Below are 19,369 nucleotides of genomic sequence, written 5' to 3' on the forward strand. Positions count from 1 at the left end.
GCTTATGGTTAATGATTGGTAATGCAGTCAGTAATGGATTCTGCAAGGAAAAAAAACCCCAATCTAACACTGTAATTTTAGGTCTGCAAATCCTTCTGAGTGTTTTCAGTCTTCCTACTAGAAAGGAAGTCTCTATGTATTAAGACAGTGTCCCTGCACCTAGATCATAGCACAACTCGATTTTCTACCTGCAGTTGTTAATTATAAAAGCATTCACTATGCTTGAGATGTGCTTCTTTGCTGTGACACTGCATGAAAAATACACATTTCATCTTACCTTGCTTATTCTGGAATGTACTTATAATGAAACAATGTTGGATTATAAAATGGACTTTTCCCTTCCATTTAAGACAGTGTTCAGACAAACCATTATTTTGGCTTCTCTGAGATTAAATCTGTTTTGTCTTTACGTTTTTTCCCAGTAGTTTTCTATTTTTCTGTGAGTTGTTTTGGGGTTTTTTTTCCTGTATGAAAATGAGTAAAACAGAATTTGACCTCTTCTGCTTTCAGCAATAATAGAGAAATGGACTGTATAAGATACTGTGCTGAGAATTCAGTTCAGCAATGAGTTCTCAAAGGAATTCCTAATTACAGCTGAATTTTCAAAAATACATTTTAACACAATGGGAATGAATTAGCTGCCTTTTTTTTTTTTTTTTTTGCTTTGGTAAAGCAACTTTAAAATGTATAATTATTTAACCTATTATCTTGAAAATATTACTTTGCAGTTAAGTTGTTAACCTCAAGTATGTGGCCACATAATTGTACCAAAGTTTAGAAATTATTACTATGCAAGAGGTATGCAATAAGTTTAATGCACAGTATCAGTTCAGTTCCTTTTATAGATCAGATCTTTATTACTGAGGAAATGCTGTATTGTTTGACTTTACTGTGCCCAGGTTTTATAAACACTGAAAACTACTCATTCCAAGACATTGCTTGTGGTTTTGGTGCTATTTTGGTGGGATGGGCCCTGCACAGGTCAAATAAGGAAAAATGTAGGCATTGATTCTCATGCAAACCTTGCTCATAAATCAGGCTCCAGCTGTCCTGGACATAAGAATGAATTGTTAATCACACCAGACTGGTACACATCTTTAAGATACGATCATCCTTTTTTATAGTTTGACAAGAAAGACACAATGTTTAAATTTTGTTGACAGTTAATGACTTAACACTTTAAGAGCAGCTGAAGATCTTGTTTCTCAGACTGTTGTAAGCACACCCACTCAATTGTATTTATCGGGATGAAATGAAGAAAGGGGCATAAGGATAATCCTCTGTCTGCTTTTTATGCATTTTAAATGGTTCTGGAGGGTTATAGATTAATTCCAACCACCCTATGAAAACCTCATCTATTTTGACAGAATTAAAGGTGAGGAAACAGAAAACGGAGGTGTTTGATATGTTGGGGGTTTTGGGTTTTTTTCAGTGGGGTTTTTTTGTTTGGTTGGTTTGTTGTTGGGTGTTTGGTTTTTTGTTTTTTTTTTTTTTTTGTGCTCTAAGATTCCTAGTTCATGCTGGGATTCCAGTTTGAAGATTAAGTGGCACTTAAGTCTGGTGGAAAACTTTCTTCTCTTAGTAGCATTATTTTGAAAGAAGGAAAGAATACCCCATCTTACCTTAATTTAGAGGTTTCAGCTCCTATTTGTCTACAAACTTTATTCATTTTACTGCCCTAGTGGAAGTACAGATTTTTTCCTTTCTTGCTAAAAGTGTTTGATGTTCTCCACCTTTCTGGACTCCAGGGTTTCAAAATGTCAAAAGTTCAGATACTGTTGCTGAGGCAGTAGGGTGAGTGGAACCTAGGGGTGTTTCCAGTGCAGAAGTCCTTCTCTGAGTTGTCAGGCATCTATTGCCAGTGCTAATGCTTTTCTCTGTCACATGTGCAGCAGCTGACCTTGGCTGGCAGCCAAGCCCCCACCTGGCTTGTGAGAGGTGAGAGGGCTGACATGAGAGTAGCTTGTGGGTGCAGATAAAGATAGGATAATAAATGAAGAAAAGGAAATGGTACAAAAGCAATGACCTGCCCCGAGGCAGCCTCTGAGTGATGGCTCTTTTGGCAAAATTCCCCCTTCCAGTTTTATTTCTGTACTTGGCACCATGTGGCATGGGTTATCACTTCAGTCAGTTGAGATCTTCTGTCCCAGCTGTGTTTCCTCTCAGCTTCTTGCCCAACTGTAGCCTGCTGTCCAGGAGGACAGCATGTTGAGGCTTTGAGGATATGTAGCCATAACAGCAGCCATAACACTGATGTTGATTTATCAACACTGGTTTGGTCACCAGTCTAAAACACAGCACCGTGAAGGTTCCTATGGAGAAAACTAACTCCATCCCAGCCAGACCAGATATGGTGGTTGTGATTGTAGACATTTATCTCATTCTTCTCCAGGCCTGTTTCATGCTGTGCTGGTAAGAAAAGGTAAAGGAGGAGGAAAAGAACAAAAGACATTGCAGAGAGCAAGAGCTTAGGAGCTAGCTTTTCTCTTCTTCTGTCTCTTATTACTTGGGAGAAGACTAGCGTCCACATTGCCACAATTTCCTTTCAAGTAGTTTGAAAGAACAGTAAGGTTTCACACAAACCTCCTTTTCTCCAGACAGAAGAACACATGTTACCTCAGCTGCTTCTTATAAGACCTGGGCTCTAGACCCTTCACCAGCTTTGTTGCCCTTCTTTGGGGACACTCTTTTCCTGAACAGTGTTCAAGGTACAGGCTCACCATTGCTGAGTAATCACAACTCTGGCCTTGCTGGCCACACCGTTTCTAATACAGGCTGGGATGTTATTGCCCCTCTTGACCATCTGGGCACACTGCTGGCTCAAATTCAGGTGGCTGTTGACCAGTACCCCCAGGTCCTTTTCCACTGATCAGCTTTCCAACCACTATTCCCCAGGCTTGTAGTGTTCTATGGAACCGTTGTGACCCAAGTGCAGGACCTGGCACTTGGCCTTGTTGAACCTCATACAATTGGCCTGAGCCCATTGATCTGGCCTGTCCAGATCCACCCCACTGCAGACTTACAGGTGGTGCACTTGATCCACTAGTCCAGGTCATTGATAAAGATATTAAAGAGAAAAGGCCTCAGTACTGATCCTTGGGGAACACCATCTGTGGCCAACTGCATTTTAACTCCGTTTGTCACCACTCTTTGGGCCCAGCCATCCAACCAGTTCTTAACCCAGCAAAGCATTTACCCATCTAAGCCACAGGCAGACAGTTTCTCCAGGGGGATGCTGTGGGAAACGGTGTCAAATGCTTTATTAAAGTCCAGGTAACAGCCTTTCCATCATCCACTTAGCGGGTCACCTTGCTGTAGAAGATCAGCCTAGTCAAGCAAGACCTGGCATTTCATAACAGCATGCTCATTGGTCCTGATCACTTTGCTGTCCTGTATGTTCCATGTGATGGCACTCCAGATTATTTGCTCCATAACCTTCTCCAGCACCAAGGGGGACAGGCCTATAGTTCTCTGGCTGCTACTTCAGTCCTCCTTGTAGACGGGTGTCACATTTGCTAACCTCTAGTCAACTGGGACCTCCCCACATAGCCAGGACTGGTGATAAATGATTGAAACTGGCTTGGTGAGTGCTTTGACTGGCTCACTCAGGACCTTTGCATGGATCTTATATGGCTCCAATGATTTCTGTGTGTCTGAGTGGGGTAGCAGATCACTAACCATTTCCCTTTGGATTATTTGGGCTTCATTCTATTTCTTGTCCCTGTCTTTGAGCTCAGGGGTCTGAGTACCCTAAGAAAACTTGGTCTTACTGTCAAATAAGTATCTCAGTCTTTTCCCCAGTCTTTGTCACTGTGCTTCCCCCTGCATCCACTTAGTGTCTATTTTGCTTAGCCCTCCTTATTTATAGAACTATGTTTTATTGTCTTTTACTGTAGTACCCCATTAAGTTCTAGTTGGGCTTTTGCCCTTCTGCTTTTCTCCTTGCATAGCCTCTTGTAATCCTTCTGAGTTTACTGCCCTTTCTTCCAAAAGTCCTAAACTGTCTTTTTTCCCCAGAGTTCCAACCAAAACTCTCTCTTCAGTCAAGGTGGTCTTCCCTGCCAGCTCATCTTTCAGCACATCAGGATGGCCTTCTGTGTCTTTAAGATTTCCTTCTTGAAGAATGGCCAACCTTCTTGTACTCCTTTGCCCATCAGGACTGCCTCACAATACAATCTGTCAACAAGGTCCCTAAACTGACCAAAGTCTACTCTGTAGAAGCCAAAGATAGTAGTTCTGCTAAACCTTCTTCTCCAAGGATTGAAAACTCTTTATCATTTTGTGATTACCTTGCCCAAGATGTCCTCCCACCATCAAATCACCCACAAGTTCTTTGTTTACAAACAGATCCAGTGGGGCACCTTCCCTAGTTGGCTCATTCACCAGTTGCATCAGGAAGTTATGTTCCACACACTCCAGGAACCTCCCAGACAGTTTCCTCTCTGCTGTATTGCATTTGCAGCAGATATGGATAAGTTGAGTCTCCCATGAGAACAGGGCCTAGTGACTATGTGTGATGGTTTGAAACTGTCTTTTTAATTTTTCCTTGCAAAGTTCAAAACAGAGAAAGTGAAAGAATGTAAATAAGTCACTATTGGGTGTAAGAAAGCAAAATACTGATTGTTCTAAACACTTCCATTGGATAGATAGAAATGTTTAAGAACTATTACCCAAAACAAAGTAGGCACTCTGCACATTCTGCGTTCGGCAGTGGGGGCAGTTGCTGGGCTGTCTGGCTGCTGTTTCTTCTTCTCTTCTGGCTGAAGATAACACGTACTGACCTTGGCAGCTAAGTTAACAACTTTCTGCTTAACTAACTCTGCTTCTCTGTCCAGGGGGGTCTGGGGGGGAAGCTCCTGGGAGAGGGAGGCCCCTTTGGGAGGGTCCCCTTGGGGGGAAGCAAAGGGAGATCGGTTGTGCTTTTCTGTTGATTGTATATATTTGTGAATGTTGTGGATTTTGTATATTTGTACATATTCATTGCATTTCATTGTAGATTTTAGACTCTGCTTGTAAATACAGCTTTTCATTTGCTTCCAGACTGAGCTAGCCTGGTTATTGTCGGTGGGGGGGTGGAATTTCAGCTCACACCAACACACTTTTTTAGTTTTTGGCGCCCAACATGGGGCTCGATTGCTTGTGATTTATTTCTGCTCAGATTAGGAAGCAAAATGAAGCTGTTTTGGATTCTGAGTCATTCTATTTCATCTATTATCGGTGCAATTGTCTACAGATGGGCCATTTCTTGCATGATAGACAAGATTGTGAGATATGTGGCATATAAGTCGTTTCTTTGGGTTAAGAACAAGTTACTGAATGTTGGTGAATTCTGTTGTGGTCTTATTGGGCTAAGAAGCTATGGTAACTCAACTATGGATCTGCTAGCAGACACATATGAGTTTGTTACTCCTCTTACAACTACAGAGGGTCTTTGGAACCAGTGGTACCCTAGATATCTTGTGCTTGCCTTAATTTTGTTGCTTCTTGGAATAATCATATGGCTACTGATAGCACTGTGTCAAGAAAGACATAAGGCTACTTGCTCTTCCAACTCTGCTGTGAATGTGAAAACCAAGCCAGTAAATTTGGTTGCCACTATCACCAGAAAGCGCAAAGGAGCTGCAGGAGATGGTGCAGATGGAGATGAGGGTCCTTCTACTCAGGGTCCCTCTGTTAAGAAAGATCCTTCTGATGAGGAAGAGAGGGTTAGCCTTAAAACTCTGGTAGACCTCTTGAGACCCCACATGGATGATGGAGATGTAGGTCAGGATGTAGACCCTAGTAGATTAGCAACTGCTGGTAGTGCCTCTGAACTCAAAGAAATTCAACGGAGGATTAAAATAGGATTATGGGGACAGCGACCTCAGGATGATGATGATGATGATGAGGATGAGGATGACATACAGTCAGCTAATGCACCCAGACAGGAAATTAGACATGTGAGGAAGGATTACATCAGAGGAGATAATGAGCCAGTCCTGTCTTGGCTAGCCAGGTGTTTTGATATGGGAGCTCCAGCATTGGTGGTAGGCGACAAGTCGGCCTCTCAGTTGGGGATGCTCTCAAAGGATACAGGCATAGACAGGCATCTAGGCAAGTGCATTGGTAAAGTTTCTCTGTGGGCACGCCTCCTACTGGCAGTCTCGCTGAGGTACCCCAGCAGAGATGATTTACCATGGAACCCTAAGCCTTGGACCACAATAGCTGAGGGAATCAAGCGTCTGAGAGAGTTTGCTGTGAGAGAAGTAATGTATGGAGATCATAAGACTCTGAATCCTGATGAAATTCCTGTTGGAACAGGCCTTGCCAAAAAGCTCATTAAGCTTGCTCCTCCTAATTATGCCACTATTCTGGCAAGCAGGATTGTGGCAAGAAATTATGGTGGAGTGCCTCCTACTGTTGGCCATTTCACTGACCAAATGAGGCAGTTGGAGGATAGTCTTGCACGTACTTCTTTGGTTTCAGCCATTGAAACTTTGTCTGGAGAAATGAAGAATTGCATGAAAGAGCTGAAGGAGGAACTTAAAACCTCCATATCCAACTTGATGAAGGGGGATGATTCTAATTCCTCTTCCTCCAGATGGATACAAGTTTCAGCTGTTAGGAACAGACGTGCTCCAAGAAGGCCATTCCAGAATAGGTCAAACCAAAACAGACAGCAGAGGCAATCACGTGGCAGTATCTGGATAACTCTGTGTGATCAGTTTGGTGAGAACATGAACAGATGGGATGGTCAACCAACTTCTGATCTTTTCAAGAGGTTACGGGAGCTGCAGAGGGGCAGATCCCGAGGTAGCAATACCAGGAGGGTAGCTGTCGCTTCCTCAGTTTCCCAGAACAACTCTGATAGCTCCAACAGTGATCCTAATTCTGGTGCTGGACGTTGTGCCAGCTGTACATGTGGAGGTAATCCCCACCATTAGGGGTGCCCTGCCTTCCGCCAGGGGGAGGTAAGGGATAATGGAGATAACAGAATCTATTGGGATGTGTACATCCAGTGGCCTGGCACTTCAAAATTTCAGAAGTACAGGGCCTTGGTTGACACAGGAGCTCAGTGCACCATAATACCATCAAATTATCAAGGGGGAGAATCTATAACTATTCAGGGAGTCACTGGTGGATCTCAAGAGTTGTTTAAGATAGAGGTTGATATAAGTTTAACTGGGAAGCAGTGGAAGAAACATACTATTGTAACAGGTCCTAATGCACCTTGTATTTTGGGAATTGACTTTCTGAGAGAAGGGCGTTTTAAAGACCCTAAGGGTTACAAATGGGCTTTTGGAATAGCAACTGTAGAAATTGATGGAGGGAAATTGAAGTTGTCCATTAGACCTGAGCTTTCAGATGAATCTGCAGTTGTGGGACAACATGAGATAGAGGATGTAAAGCTGCCGGTTGCTTCTCAAACTGTGCATCACAGACAATACAGAACCAACCGTGACTCTTTGGTGCCCATTCAAAACTTGATTCGTCAGTTGGAGAGTCAGAAGGTCATCAGCAAAACTCATTCACCTTTCAACAGTCCAATCTGGCCTGTGAGAAAGCAGAATGGAGAGTGGCGTCTGACAGTTGATTTCCGTGCCTTGAATGAAGTAACTCCACCCATGAGTGCAGCTGTACCAGACATGATGGAACTCCAATATGAGCTGGAATCCAAGCAGGCCAAATGGTATGCTACCATAGACATTGCTAATGCTTTCTTCTCTATTCCCATAGCAGAGGAATGCAGGCCTCAGTTTGCTTTCACCTGGAGAGGCATTCAGTACACATTCAATCGTTTGCCCCAGGGGTGGATTCACAGTTCAACCATCTGCCATGCAGTGATCCATGATGCTTTGGAGAAAGGTGGAGCTCCAGAACACATTCAGTTCATCGATGACATCATCGTCTGGGGTGAGACTGCTGAAGAAGTCTTCGAGAAAGGTAACAAAATCCTTGACATTCTCTTGCAAGCTGGTTTCGCTATCAAGCGAGACAAGGTGAAAGGACCTGCCAGAGAAATCCAGTTTCTGGGAGTGCGGTGGCAAGATGGTCGCCGTCACATCCCAATGGATGTGATAAACAGAGTCTCCACCATGGTAAATCCCACCAACAAGAAAGAAACTCTGCATTTCTTAGGCATAGTGGGATTTTGGAGACTGCACATTCCTGGATACAGTCAGATTGTGAAACCTCTCTATGATGTGACTCGAAAGAGAAACAGTTTCCAATGGGGTCCTGAGCAACAAGCAGCCTTTGACCAGATCAAGCGAGAGGTAGTCCAAGCGATGGGTCTGGGACCTGTCCGAACTGGTCCAGACATTAAGAACATTCTGTACACGGCCGCGAGTGACAATGGTCCAACCTGGTGCTTATGGCAAAGAGCTCCAGGGGAGACACGAGGACATCCTCTTGGTTTCTGGGGTCGTGGCTACAGAGGCTCAGAGGCAAACTACACTCCAACAGAGAAAGAGATTTTAGCTGCTTATGAAGGAGTGAAAGCTGCTTCTGAAGTGATCGGAACTGAGTCACAACTTCTTCTAGCTCCTAGATTGCCAGTTCTGAATTGGATGTTCAAAAGCAAATGTTCTTCACCACATCATGCAACAGATGCTACCTGGTCTAAGTGGATGGCTCTGATAACACAGAGAGCTCGAATGGGAAATCTCGAAAGGCCTGGTTTGGTGGAGGTGATCACAAACTGGCCAGAAGGCACAAGCTGTGCTAAACCTCCAGAGGAGAGAGTAGCTCGTGCTGAGGAAGCTCCTCCTTACAGTGATCTGTCTGATGATGAAAAGAGATATGCTTTGTTCACAGACGGTTCCTGTCGTCTTGTTGGGAACAAGCGGAGATGGAAATCTGCAGTGTGGAGTCCAACGCGCAGAGTTGCAGAAGCGAGAGATGGAGAAGGAGAATCCAGTCAATTTGCAGAGGTAAAAGCTGTCCAGCTAGCTCTTAACGTAGCTGAACGTGAGAGATGGCCAAAGCTTTATCTCTACACCGACTCGTGGATGGTAGCCAATGCCTTGTGGGGTTGGCTGAAAGACTGGAAAAAGAATGGCTGGCAGAGGAAAGGAAAGCCAATCTGGGCTGCAGATCTGTGGCAAGACATTGCTGCTCGCATTGAGAGAATCCCAGTGAAAGTGAGACACATCGATGCTCACATTCCTAAGAGCAAATCTACAGAGGAACAACAACACAACCATCAGGCAGATCTAGCTGCAAGAGTTTCCCAGGTGGACACAAACTCTGATCCTGATCTTGACTGGAAACACCGAGGTGAGCTGTTCTTAGCTCGATGGGCCCATGACTCGTCAGGACATCAAGGCAGAGATGCAACCTACCGATGGGCTCGTGACAGATCCATTGACATTTCCATGGATGCTATCACACAAGTCATCCATGACTGTGACATTTGTGCTGCTATTAAGCAGGCAAAGCGGATCAAGCCCTTATGGTACGGTGACCGATGGTCCAAGTACAAGTATGGTGAAGCCTGGCAGATTGACTACATCACTCTACCTCGTTCTCCATCTGGTAAGCAGTATGTGCTGACTATGGTAGAGGCAAGCACTGGATGGCTGGAAACTTATCCAGTTCCTCATGCAACTGCACGTAACACCATTCTTGGTCTGGAGAGACAAATCCTGTGGAGACATGGAACTCCAGAGAGGATTGAGTCGGACAACGGAACTCATTTCAAGAACAATCTTGTAAAAAACTGGGCCAAAGAGCACGGCATCGAGTGGATATTCCACATTCCCTACTATGCACCAGCTGCAGGGAAGATCGAACGCTACAACGGTTTGCTGAAAACCACTCTCAAAGCCATGGGGGGTGGATCTTTGAAAAACTGAGAGAAACATTTAGCACAAGCAACCTGGTTGGTAAATAGTAGAGGTTCAGTGAATCGAGCTGGACCTGCCCAATCAGATTTGTTGCCAAAGGAAGAAGGTGATAGAGTTCCTGTTATCAGAGAAAAGAATCTGTTAGGCAAAACTGTTTGGGTATTTTCTCCTTCAGGAGAGGCCAAACCTGTCCGAGGGGTGGTTTCTGCTGAAGGTCCTGGTCACACCTATTGGGTGATGCAAGAAAATGGTGAAATTCAGTGTATTCCACAAAGAAATCTAACTTTGGCTGAGAGAGGTTAAATTCAGAGTGTTGCGCAGATACAGCATCGCGCCCAAGAGGAGAGTTCATGAGATCTACGGTGCACGAACCCTGAGAGCCCTGAGTCACCTGAGAGTCCCTGTTCCTTCCTTCGCTCCATCTGCGAGGAAACAAGCTGTTTGCTGTTTTTCCTGTGATTTGACTCTTTTGAATCATCTACATCTGAGATAGCCGGAATGGACTATGGTCTTTATTCACCTATTGTTGTAGATATTATTTTAGATTAGATAAATGATAGTAGCAGCCAATGGAATTGTTTCGAAGGGGTGGACTGTGATGGTTTGAAACTGTCTTTTTAATTTTTCCTTGCAAAGTTCAGAACAGAGAAAGTGAAAGAATGTAAATAAGTCACTATTGGGTGTAAGAAAGCAAAATAACGATTGTTCTAAACACTTCCATTGGATAGATAGAAATGTTTAAGAACTATTACCCAAAACAAAGTAGGCATTCGGCACATTCTGCGTTCGGCAGTGGGGGCAGTTGCTGGGCTGTCTGGCTGCTGTTTCTTCTTCTCTTCTGGCTGAAGATAACACGTACTGACCTTGGCAGCTAAGTTAACAACTTTCTGCTTAACTAACTCTGCTTCTCTGTCCAGGGGGGTCTGGGGGGGAAGCTCCTGGGAGAGAGAGGCCCCTTTGGGAGGGTCCCCTTGGGGGGAAGCAAAGGGAGATCGATTGTGCTTTTTCTGTTGATTGTATATATTTGTGAATGTTGTGGATTTTGTATATTTGTACATATTCATTGCATTTCATTGTAGATTTTAGACTCTGCTTGTAAATACAGCTTTTCATTTGCTTCCAGACTGAGCTAGCCTGGTTATTGTCGGTGGGGGGGGGGGAATTTCAGCTCACACCGACACACTATGAGACTTCTCCCAGTTGCTTATGAAATATATAATCTACCTCTTCATTCTAGTTAAGTGGTCTATAACAGACTCCAAACAGGTTGAAGAGTTAACTTTTGTTATCTTAAACTGTGCAACTTAACTTATGTCTCAGGTAACCTGGATAAATTATACAGTCTTCACTCACAGAAGTGCCAAAACACATGCGTTGTTACCATTATGCATTGTTCTTCCATTAGTAAATTTGCAGATGACACCAAGCTGGGAGCAGGTGTTGATCTGTTAGAAGGTAGAAGGGCTCTGCAGAGGGACCTTGACAGGCTGGACAGATGGGCAGAGTCCAACATGATGGTGTTCAACAAGTCCAAGTGCCAGGTGCTGCACTTCGGCCACATCAACCCCATGCAGCACTACAGGCTGGGGTCAGAGTGGCTGGAGAGCAGCCAGGTGGAAAGGGACCTGGGGGTACTGGTTGACAGCAGCTGAACATGAGCCAGCAGTGTGCCCAGGTGGCCAATAAGCCCAATGGAATCCTGGCCTGCATCAGAACTAGTGTGGGCAGCAGGAGCAGGGAAGTCATTCTGCCTCTGTACTCAGCACTGGTTAGACCACACCTTGAGTACTGTGTCCAGTTCTGGGCTCCTCAATTTAAGAAGGACATTGAGATACTTGCATGTGTCCAGAAAAGGGCAACAAGGCTGGTGAGAGGTCTCAAGCACAAGCCCTATGAGGAGAGGTTGATGGAGCTGGGGGTGTTTAGCCTGGAGAAGAGGAGGCTCAGGGGGAAACCTTATTGCTCTCTACAACTACCTGAAAGGAAGTTGTAGCCAGGAGAGGGTTGGTCTCTTCTCCCAGGCAACCAGCACCAGAACAAGAGGACACAGTCTCAAGCTGCACCAAGGGAAGTTTAAGCTCGAGGTGAGGAGAAAGTTCTTCACTGAAAGAGTAATTGGCCAGTGGAATGTGCTGCCCAGGGAGGTGGTGGAGTCACCATCCCTGGAGGTGTCAAAAAAAAGACTGGATGAGGCACTCGGCACCATGGTTTAGTTGTCAGGAAGTGTTAGGTATTAGGTATTAGGTTGGACTTGATGATCTCTGAGGTCTTTTCCAACCTGGCTGATTCTGTGATTCAATGGGTCCTCCCCTGGCACGTGACACAGTAAGAAGTATTTTTCTGCTTTCAGTTACTTCACATTTTACAGGAGACAAAAGAGATTTTGCATGATGTCTGAGGAAAACATGAGCTTGTGTAATCCTCAAACCAGTGAATCCTTGTGCCTCTAAAAATTAAATTATAGTTCTGAAGTTCTGGACTACTGAGCTCCCCTGCATTTACACCCCACCTTTTGAAGGGAAATATTGTTGTTTGCTTCCCACATTTCTTAGGTTAAAAAAAAAAAAAGGCAGAAAAGCACTCTGTGTTTCTGTTAGTGCCCAGCTGAAGTTGCAGTTTCATTCTGTGCAGAATTGAAACTCATGTGCTCTTGGCTGGGTGAAAATGAGCTCCTAATATGAAAAAAATAAAATTAGACTAGTCCAAATGAGAAGGCCAAGTGTTGGTGCAGCTACTGACATTTCTAGAGTTTGTGGGTATAGACTACAGGGCAGATCTTCAAAGAAACTGAACACCTGTCAAAAATTACAGGGTTGGGTGGCTGGACACTGTGTTTTAGAAAACCTCCTTACAACCACAGCAAGTGAGCATTAAGTATCTCATGTTTAAGTGATGTTCCAATGCCTCATACCAGGAATGTGGTTAGTGCTTGAAGAAATCAACTTTCACTATGCAACTTATGCCAAGTCATTCTCTTGTGTACAATTTCATAACTAATTAAGCACATTTGCTGTATAGTAAAGTGACTAACTATAAGTAAGTAGAAACTAACTTTTTTTCCTGGTGATCCACAGGCTGTGAAATATTCAGAGTGGAATAGCTATTGCAGAGTGTTTGCAATGAAGACTTTCCTCATACCAGAAATGCATTGAATGGCCTTGCAGAACACAGCAGGATTTTAGTGAGACATCTGTATTAGTTTCCCACACAGTTTTTACTTTTGTGTATGCTGTTTCCTATTCACTTACAACAGTACTTTTCTTCCTGGTTTATTTGTTTCCCTTCCCTGAAGTCCCATTTACTTAATAAACATTTCTACGAGGTATTCAGCTGAAGAGATTTGTCCCAATTCTTAAAGATATTTGCAACAGAAATGAACTCCAAATAATAATAGTAAAACACTAAATTTCCAAGTGTAAGTTATTGTCACTATCAGTTAACAATTTCTGTTGCTCTGTTTGTGCTCCTTACACTGAAAAAGCTGGGGGAGTGGGGAAAGAAGGAACTTGAGCTTTTGCAGATCTTAGTTGTCTGAAGTAAATGTTACCCTTATCTAATGAATTTGTCACCTAGATGATTGGTCTTATGCTCTATCACCAAGTGTTTTGCAGCTTTGGGGCTCCCAAAGACTTGGATGTTTATCTGCTTGCAATATCTCTTATTAGAGTCCCTTATGGTATGACATTGTAGATAAGTAAAATCTATGGTTCAAAATTAAAACCATATTCAAAAGTAGCAAAGAGAGTGAATTGCCTTATAAGACACCAAGAGAAAAAAAAAACAACAACAACCAACCAACCAATCAAAATGAATGAAACCCAACAAAAACGTATCACTTCTGTCACGACAGTGCCTGGATGTGTGAGTAATGTGAGCAATTGTTTAAAAGGGAAAAAATAAGAGTACTCATTTTTATGAAGAGTAGAGGAGTAATTAAGATACTGTTGCTTTAATTTGAAGTACAAATGTTTGAGGAAGTAGGTTACAACAGTTGTTTCACATTTGATTATTTCTCAAGCTGCAGTCCAGCTGAAGAGTAGTGAAAAAGTAGTGATTACTGCTGTTGTCTTGAGTGAGTTGTGTCATGTTATATTCCTCTCCACACCTCAGCTGAACCAGTGAGGATCCTTTTATGCAGTTTTCTTTTGCTCTGATTTACAGTCTCCTCCAATGACCAATCTGCTAGACCTGGAAGCACACAGGAAATGGTAAGCTAAACTTGCATTTTAAATTTACTTGCAGACATCTTTGGCTGGAACTGTTGTGAAATGCTTTCAAGAATGTAATGTAATTTTGTGCTTTCTAAATGTTAAAAATCTGCTCTTCTAGTTAGACTCTGCAATACCTAATGGCAGGAAAGGAAAGCATTTATGTGTGTAATACTAACTGGCTAGCATTTAATTGTACTACCATGCTACAGAATGAGTATAATAATGTCTTCTCTAACTGATACTACTTCCATTTTTCTCTAGTCTTCCCCTGTCACCTCATAAAATAGATATGGAACACATACAGAAAAACTTTGTTTGGAAACACCTAGCTGTATTGTTGCTGAATTTTTGAAGCATACCGTAACTGATTATGGGTTTGTGCACGTGCTCCTTAATATCAGCAGATCAGGTCTTTTTTAAACTTCTTACAAAGTGAAACATAGATCACAGAGAAAAGGACAATTCATTTTTGTACCTCTAGCCTGTACTATGAAACTAGCTTCTTATTGCAAAGATGTTGCATAAGTCAGCTTAGCTTGTTCTAATTAAATCAATCTTCTTTTTTTTTAACAGACACAATGTTTTACACATGCAAATAGACACAGCACTAGAATGTAACAGTTTACAGTTAAAATAGCTAATGTGTTAAAAAGGTATCAGCAAACAGAAGGATATAGAAAGAAATGAAGCACAAAGATGGCAGGAGCTTAGCCTGTCTCTACAAGAACACTTAGGTTCCTAAAAATACTGTTCTGTGTGTGAGTTCAAAGACTGAGCATTTGTGAATATCTCAGCCATTTTTGGACTTCTTAAGAAACCTACAAGCATATTTATGAATATTTTTAAGGCCCAGATTCATTGCACCTAATTTTGGGCACCTAAACATGCAGTGTTAGTCTCTGTTTGGTGCGTAGGCAGGCAGAGCTCCACCCACATTCAGAGCAGAGTGGCCCCTGCAGCAGAAGGACCTCTCTCTTCTCTCTCCTGCTCTCTTGTAAATGTCAGTGCAGCCCAGGTTGATGGCAATGAATTGAGGAACTTGGAAAAGTGCCTAAAATAAGTTGCCTGAGTGCAGCTGCTGAGCATGAGTTCATGTAGAAAATGTGTCAGTCTAGACTGGAATCTCACCTTGCCCAAGTCCTGCTCTAGTGCTTGGACAGAAGGTTTTCATTTGGTTTAGAAAATCTTTAAAAGTTTATTCTAATTAATTAATTCTTTTTCAAGAGCAGCAGATTTGTGGTTTGACCCCAGTTTGCAGAAGAGGTTTTCCTTCCTTCTTGTAAAGGAAATTGTGCTGCTCGAGTTTGATCCACAGCAGTTGTCAGTATTTCAAATCGTGGCTGCAAGTGCCTTGTCCGTGGCAGTTGATGGTCAGCACTTCACATCCTGCTTGCATCAACTAAAAATTGTAAATGGCATCCAGTTAGCTATATTTGGTCTGATCCAGTAGGTGGTCGATATGATATCCTATGAACTGTTCTCATTGCATGAAGTTAATACCTCCCTGCTTCCTTATTTTTAGGTACCTTGTGCAAAGATGTCAAATGGATTGCCGTTTGTCTTGCTCTTCCTGTGTCCTGTGGTGGTGTCAGGAGCTTGGTTTCCCAAAAGTTTACCTTGTGATGTCAAAGCCTCTAAAGGTACTGTGATAGTGGACTGCACCGATCGGCGTCTCACAGAAGTCCCCAGAGGGATCCCTGAAGATGCTACCAACCTTACCCTGAGTATTAACCATATCCCCCATATTTATCCAACGTCTTTTGCTCGTCTTGTAAAACTTGTGGAGATTGACTTCAGATGCAACTGTGTGCCTGTCAGAATGGGGCCCAAAGATAACGTGTGCAACAACATACTAAAGATTGAGAAGGGCAGCTTTGCTTCCTTGACCAGGCTGAAGTCATTGTATTTGGATGCAAACCAGTTGCTGGAAATACCCCGGGGCCTACCTACTACTTTAAGTCTACTGAGCCTGGAAGCCAACACTATCTTTTCTATCCAGAAAGCCAATTTCTCAGAGCTAACAAACTTGGAAGTATTGTACCTGGGACAGAACTGCTACTACCGTAATCCATGCAATGTTTCATTTGAAATTGAAAAAACAGCCTTTCTGGAGCTGAAAAAATTAACAATTCTATCCCTGAAGTCTAACAACCTAACTCATATTCCACCCAATTTATCCTCTACTTTAAAGGAATTGTATATTTACAATAACAGGATTCAGGTGATTCAAGAACATGATTTAAGTGCCCTTTACAACCTAGAAATTCTTGATCTAAGTGGTAATTGCCCACGTTGCTATAATGCCCCATATCCTTGTGTTCCTTGCCCCAAGAGCACTATTGAGATACATTCAAAGGCTTTTTATTCATTGAAAAACTTAAGAACTTTGCGACTTCACAGTAACTCTCTTCAGAGCATACCAAGCAGCTGGTTTGAAACTACCAGGAGTCTCAAAACCCTTGACCTCTCCCAAAACTTCCTCTTAAAGGAGATTGGAGATGCTCAGTTTTTGAAGTTTATTCCCAGCCTTGTAGATCTTGATCTCTCCTTTAATTTTGAAGTGAAGATGTATTCTCCATCCTTGAATCTGTCTAAGACATTTTCTTTCCTCACTAGTCTGGAAACTCTGAGGCTCAGAGGTTATGTCTTCAAAGAACTGAGAGAAGGAAATCTGGATCCATTGCTCAGTCTTAGAAATCTAACAGTGTTGGATCTTGGGACTAATTTTATTAAAGTTGCTGACCTAAGAGTGTTCAGGAAATTTCCATCTCTTAAACTCATAGACCTCTCAGTGAATAAAATTTCTCCTTCTTCAGGTGAAAGCAACTTTTATGGATTTTGTTCTAATCCTAGTATTTCAGTAGAGCAGTCCAACAGGCAACTATTACAAGAGATGCATTATTTCACCTATGATGGGTATGGGCGAAGCTGCAGGTCCAAAGACAAAGAGGCTGCTTCCTACCAATCTCCGGTTAAGGAAGACTGCCTGAAATATGGAAAGACTCTGGATTTGAGCAGAAACAACATATTCTTTATTAACCCCTTAGACTTCCGTAATCTTAGTTCTGTCAGGTGTCTCAACTTGTCAGATAATGCAATAAGCCAAACTTTAAATGGAAGTGAATTTTCCTACCTGTCCGGCTTGAAATACCTGGATTTTTCTAACAACAGGGTTGATTTGCTCTACTCAACTGCTTTCCAAGAGCTAAAACTTTTAGAAATTCTAGACCTGAGCTATAACAAGCATTATTTTCTAGCAGAAGGTGTTACTCATGTGCTCAGTTTTATGAAAAACTTGTCCCATCTGAAGAAGCTGATGATGAATGAGAATGCTATTTCTACTTCTTCTAGCACTGTCATGGAAAGTCAGTCTCTTCAAATTTTAGAATTCAGAGGAAATCGTTTAGATGTTTTATGGAAGGATGGGAATGCTATATACTTGTCATTCTTCAAGAATCTGACCAGCCTGGAACACCTGGATATCTCCTTCAACTCACTTAGTTTTTTACCTCATGGAGTTTTTGAATCTCTGCCTCCAGAACTCAGGATCCTCAACCTCACCAACAACCAGATGAAGAGTTTCAACTGGGGAAACCTCCAGTATCTAAAGAAATTAGAAACTCTGGACCTCAGCAATAACCTTCTGGCTACTGTTCCCCGGGAACTCTCCAATTGTTCTGCAACACTCCAGAACCTGATGCTCAGAAACAATCGCATTCAACATCTAACCAAACGTTTCCTCAGAGGGGCTTTTAAATTGAGACACTTGGATCTCAGCTCAAACAAGATCCAAGTAATTAAGAAATCTAGCTTCCCTGAAAATGTCATTAGCAACCTCAGGATGCTTCTTTTGCACAACAATCCTTTCAAGTGCAACTGTGATGCCGTGTGGTTTGTTTGGTGGATCAACCAGACTAAAGTGACTATTCCTCTTCTGGCCACAGATGTGATCTGTGCTGGCCCAGGGGCACATAAAGGAAAGAGCCTTGTTTTGTTGGATCTGTATACCTGTGAGCTAGACACGTCATATTTGATCATGTATGCTCTGTCAGCTTCTACTGTCCTAGGCATTATGGTACTCGCAGTGACAAGCCATCTTTATTTCTGGGATGTGTGGTATAGTTACCATTACTGCGCTGCCAAGTTGAAAGGCTATCAGCGTTTCTCTTCACCAGATGCTTGCTATGATGCTTTTGTTGCCTACGACAATGAAGACCCGGCTGTGAGTGAGTGGGTGATGACAGAACTGGTTGAAAGGCTGGAAGATGAAAAACTCAGACAGTTCAATTTATGCCTGGAAGAAAGGGACTGGCTCCCAGGACAGCCAGTCTTTGACAACCTCTCCCAGAGCATTCAGCTGAGCAAAAAGACCATATTTGTGCTGACCAACAAGTATATTAAAAGTGGCAGCTTCAAGACAACATTTTACATGGCCCACCAGCGGCTTCTAGATGAGAAAATGGATGTCATTATCTTGATATTTCTTGAGAAAGTTTTGCAGAAGTCCCGGTATGTCCGGCTGAGGAAGAGGCTGTGCAGAAGTTCTGTGCTGGAATGGCCAACTAACCCTCGATCTCAGCCCTACTTCTGGCAGTGCCTGAAAAACGCAATAGCTACGAGCAATACTCTGGCTTACAATAAGCTACTCCAAGAAACTGTTTAGCTCTACACTTCTGTGTAAATATTATCGTGATGCGTGGTGAGCAGAAGATCCTAAACTTCATTTAGAGAAACTGTCGAATCATGGAGGATAAATATAACTGTGATGTTGTACCACAAAATGAAATGCACAATTAACCCCAAAGCTGATGGTTCGCTTGTTTTGCTATGACAAGACTGGACAGAAACTGTTGCCAGCTCAGCTGTTTAGTTGACATGCACCTTGCTTGGTGTCGATTGCTGCATAGCAAGACAAGATGCACTACCCACTGGAAGTCCATGGTTTAGAACAGAATCACCACTTCCAGCTTTTAGTTCACTGGAGGCCTCCAGCACCTCCTGTGGCTGGGTCAAGTGTGATGCGTGAGTCACCGGTTCGGCTTACTCTAGTACACAGACTGCTGGGAGGAGCCTGGCTGTGCCTAAAGTTGCTGCTGTTCAGATCACTCTCCGAGTAAAAGTGATTTTAATAGAATATTATAGTTTCTGTATTTGGTGTATTTATGAAAAACAAAACAGAAAAAAACATTTGCCCATGTATTTGCCTCAGAAAATACCCTAGCAAAGCTCAAGCTTTGATTTTAGGAGCAGGGAAAACATATGAATGATTAACTTTCATTTTGGAGCCTGCCATTTCTGCCAGACTGGGTCACAGCCCTAATCACTGGGGAA

General features: G+C 42.8%; 1 protein-coding gene across 1 annotated transcript; it reads left to right on the forward strand.

The window, feature by feature from the left end:
• The first annotated feature begins 13,634 nt into the window (after nucleotides 1–13,634).
• On the forward strand, nucleotides 13,635–18,701 carry TLR7 (toll like receptor 7). Its single transcript, XM_054384657.1, has 2 exons — nucleotides 13,635–13,688; nucleotides 15,561–18,701. The coding sequence occupies exons 1-2, from the start codon at nucleotides 13,635–13,637 to the stop codon at nucleotides 18,699–18,701; spliced, it is 3,195 nt and encodes a 1,064-aa protein (XP_054240632.1).
• The last annotated feature ends 668 nt before the right edge of the window (nucleotides 18,702–19,369 follow it).

The sequence above is a fragment of the Indicator indicator genome, chromosome 1 (assembly GCF_027791375.1).
Source record: "Indicator indicator isolate 239-I01 chromosome 1, UM_Iind_1.1, whole genome shotgun sequence".
Taxonomy (NCBI): domain Eukaryota; kingdom Metazoa; phylum Chordata; class Aves; order Piciformes; family Indicatoridae; genus Indicator; species Indicator indicator.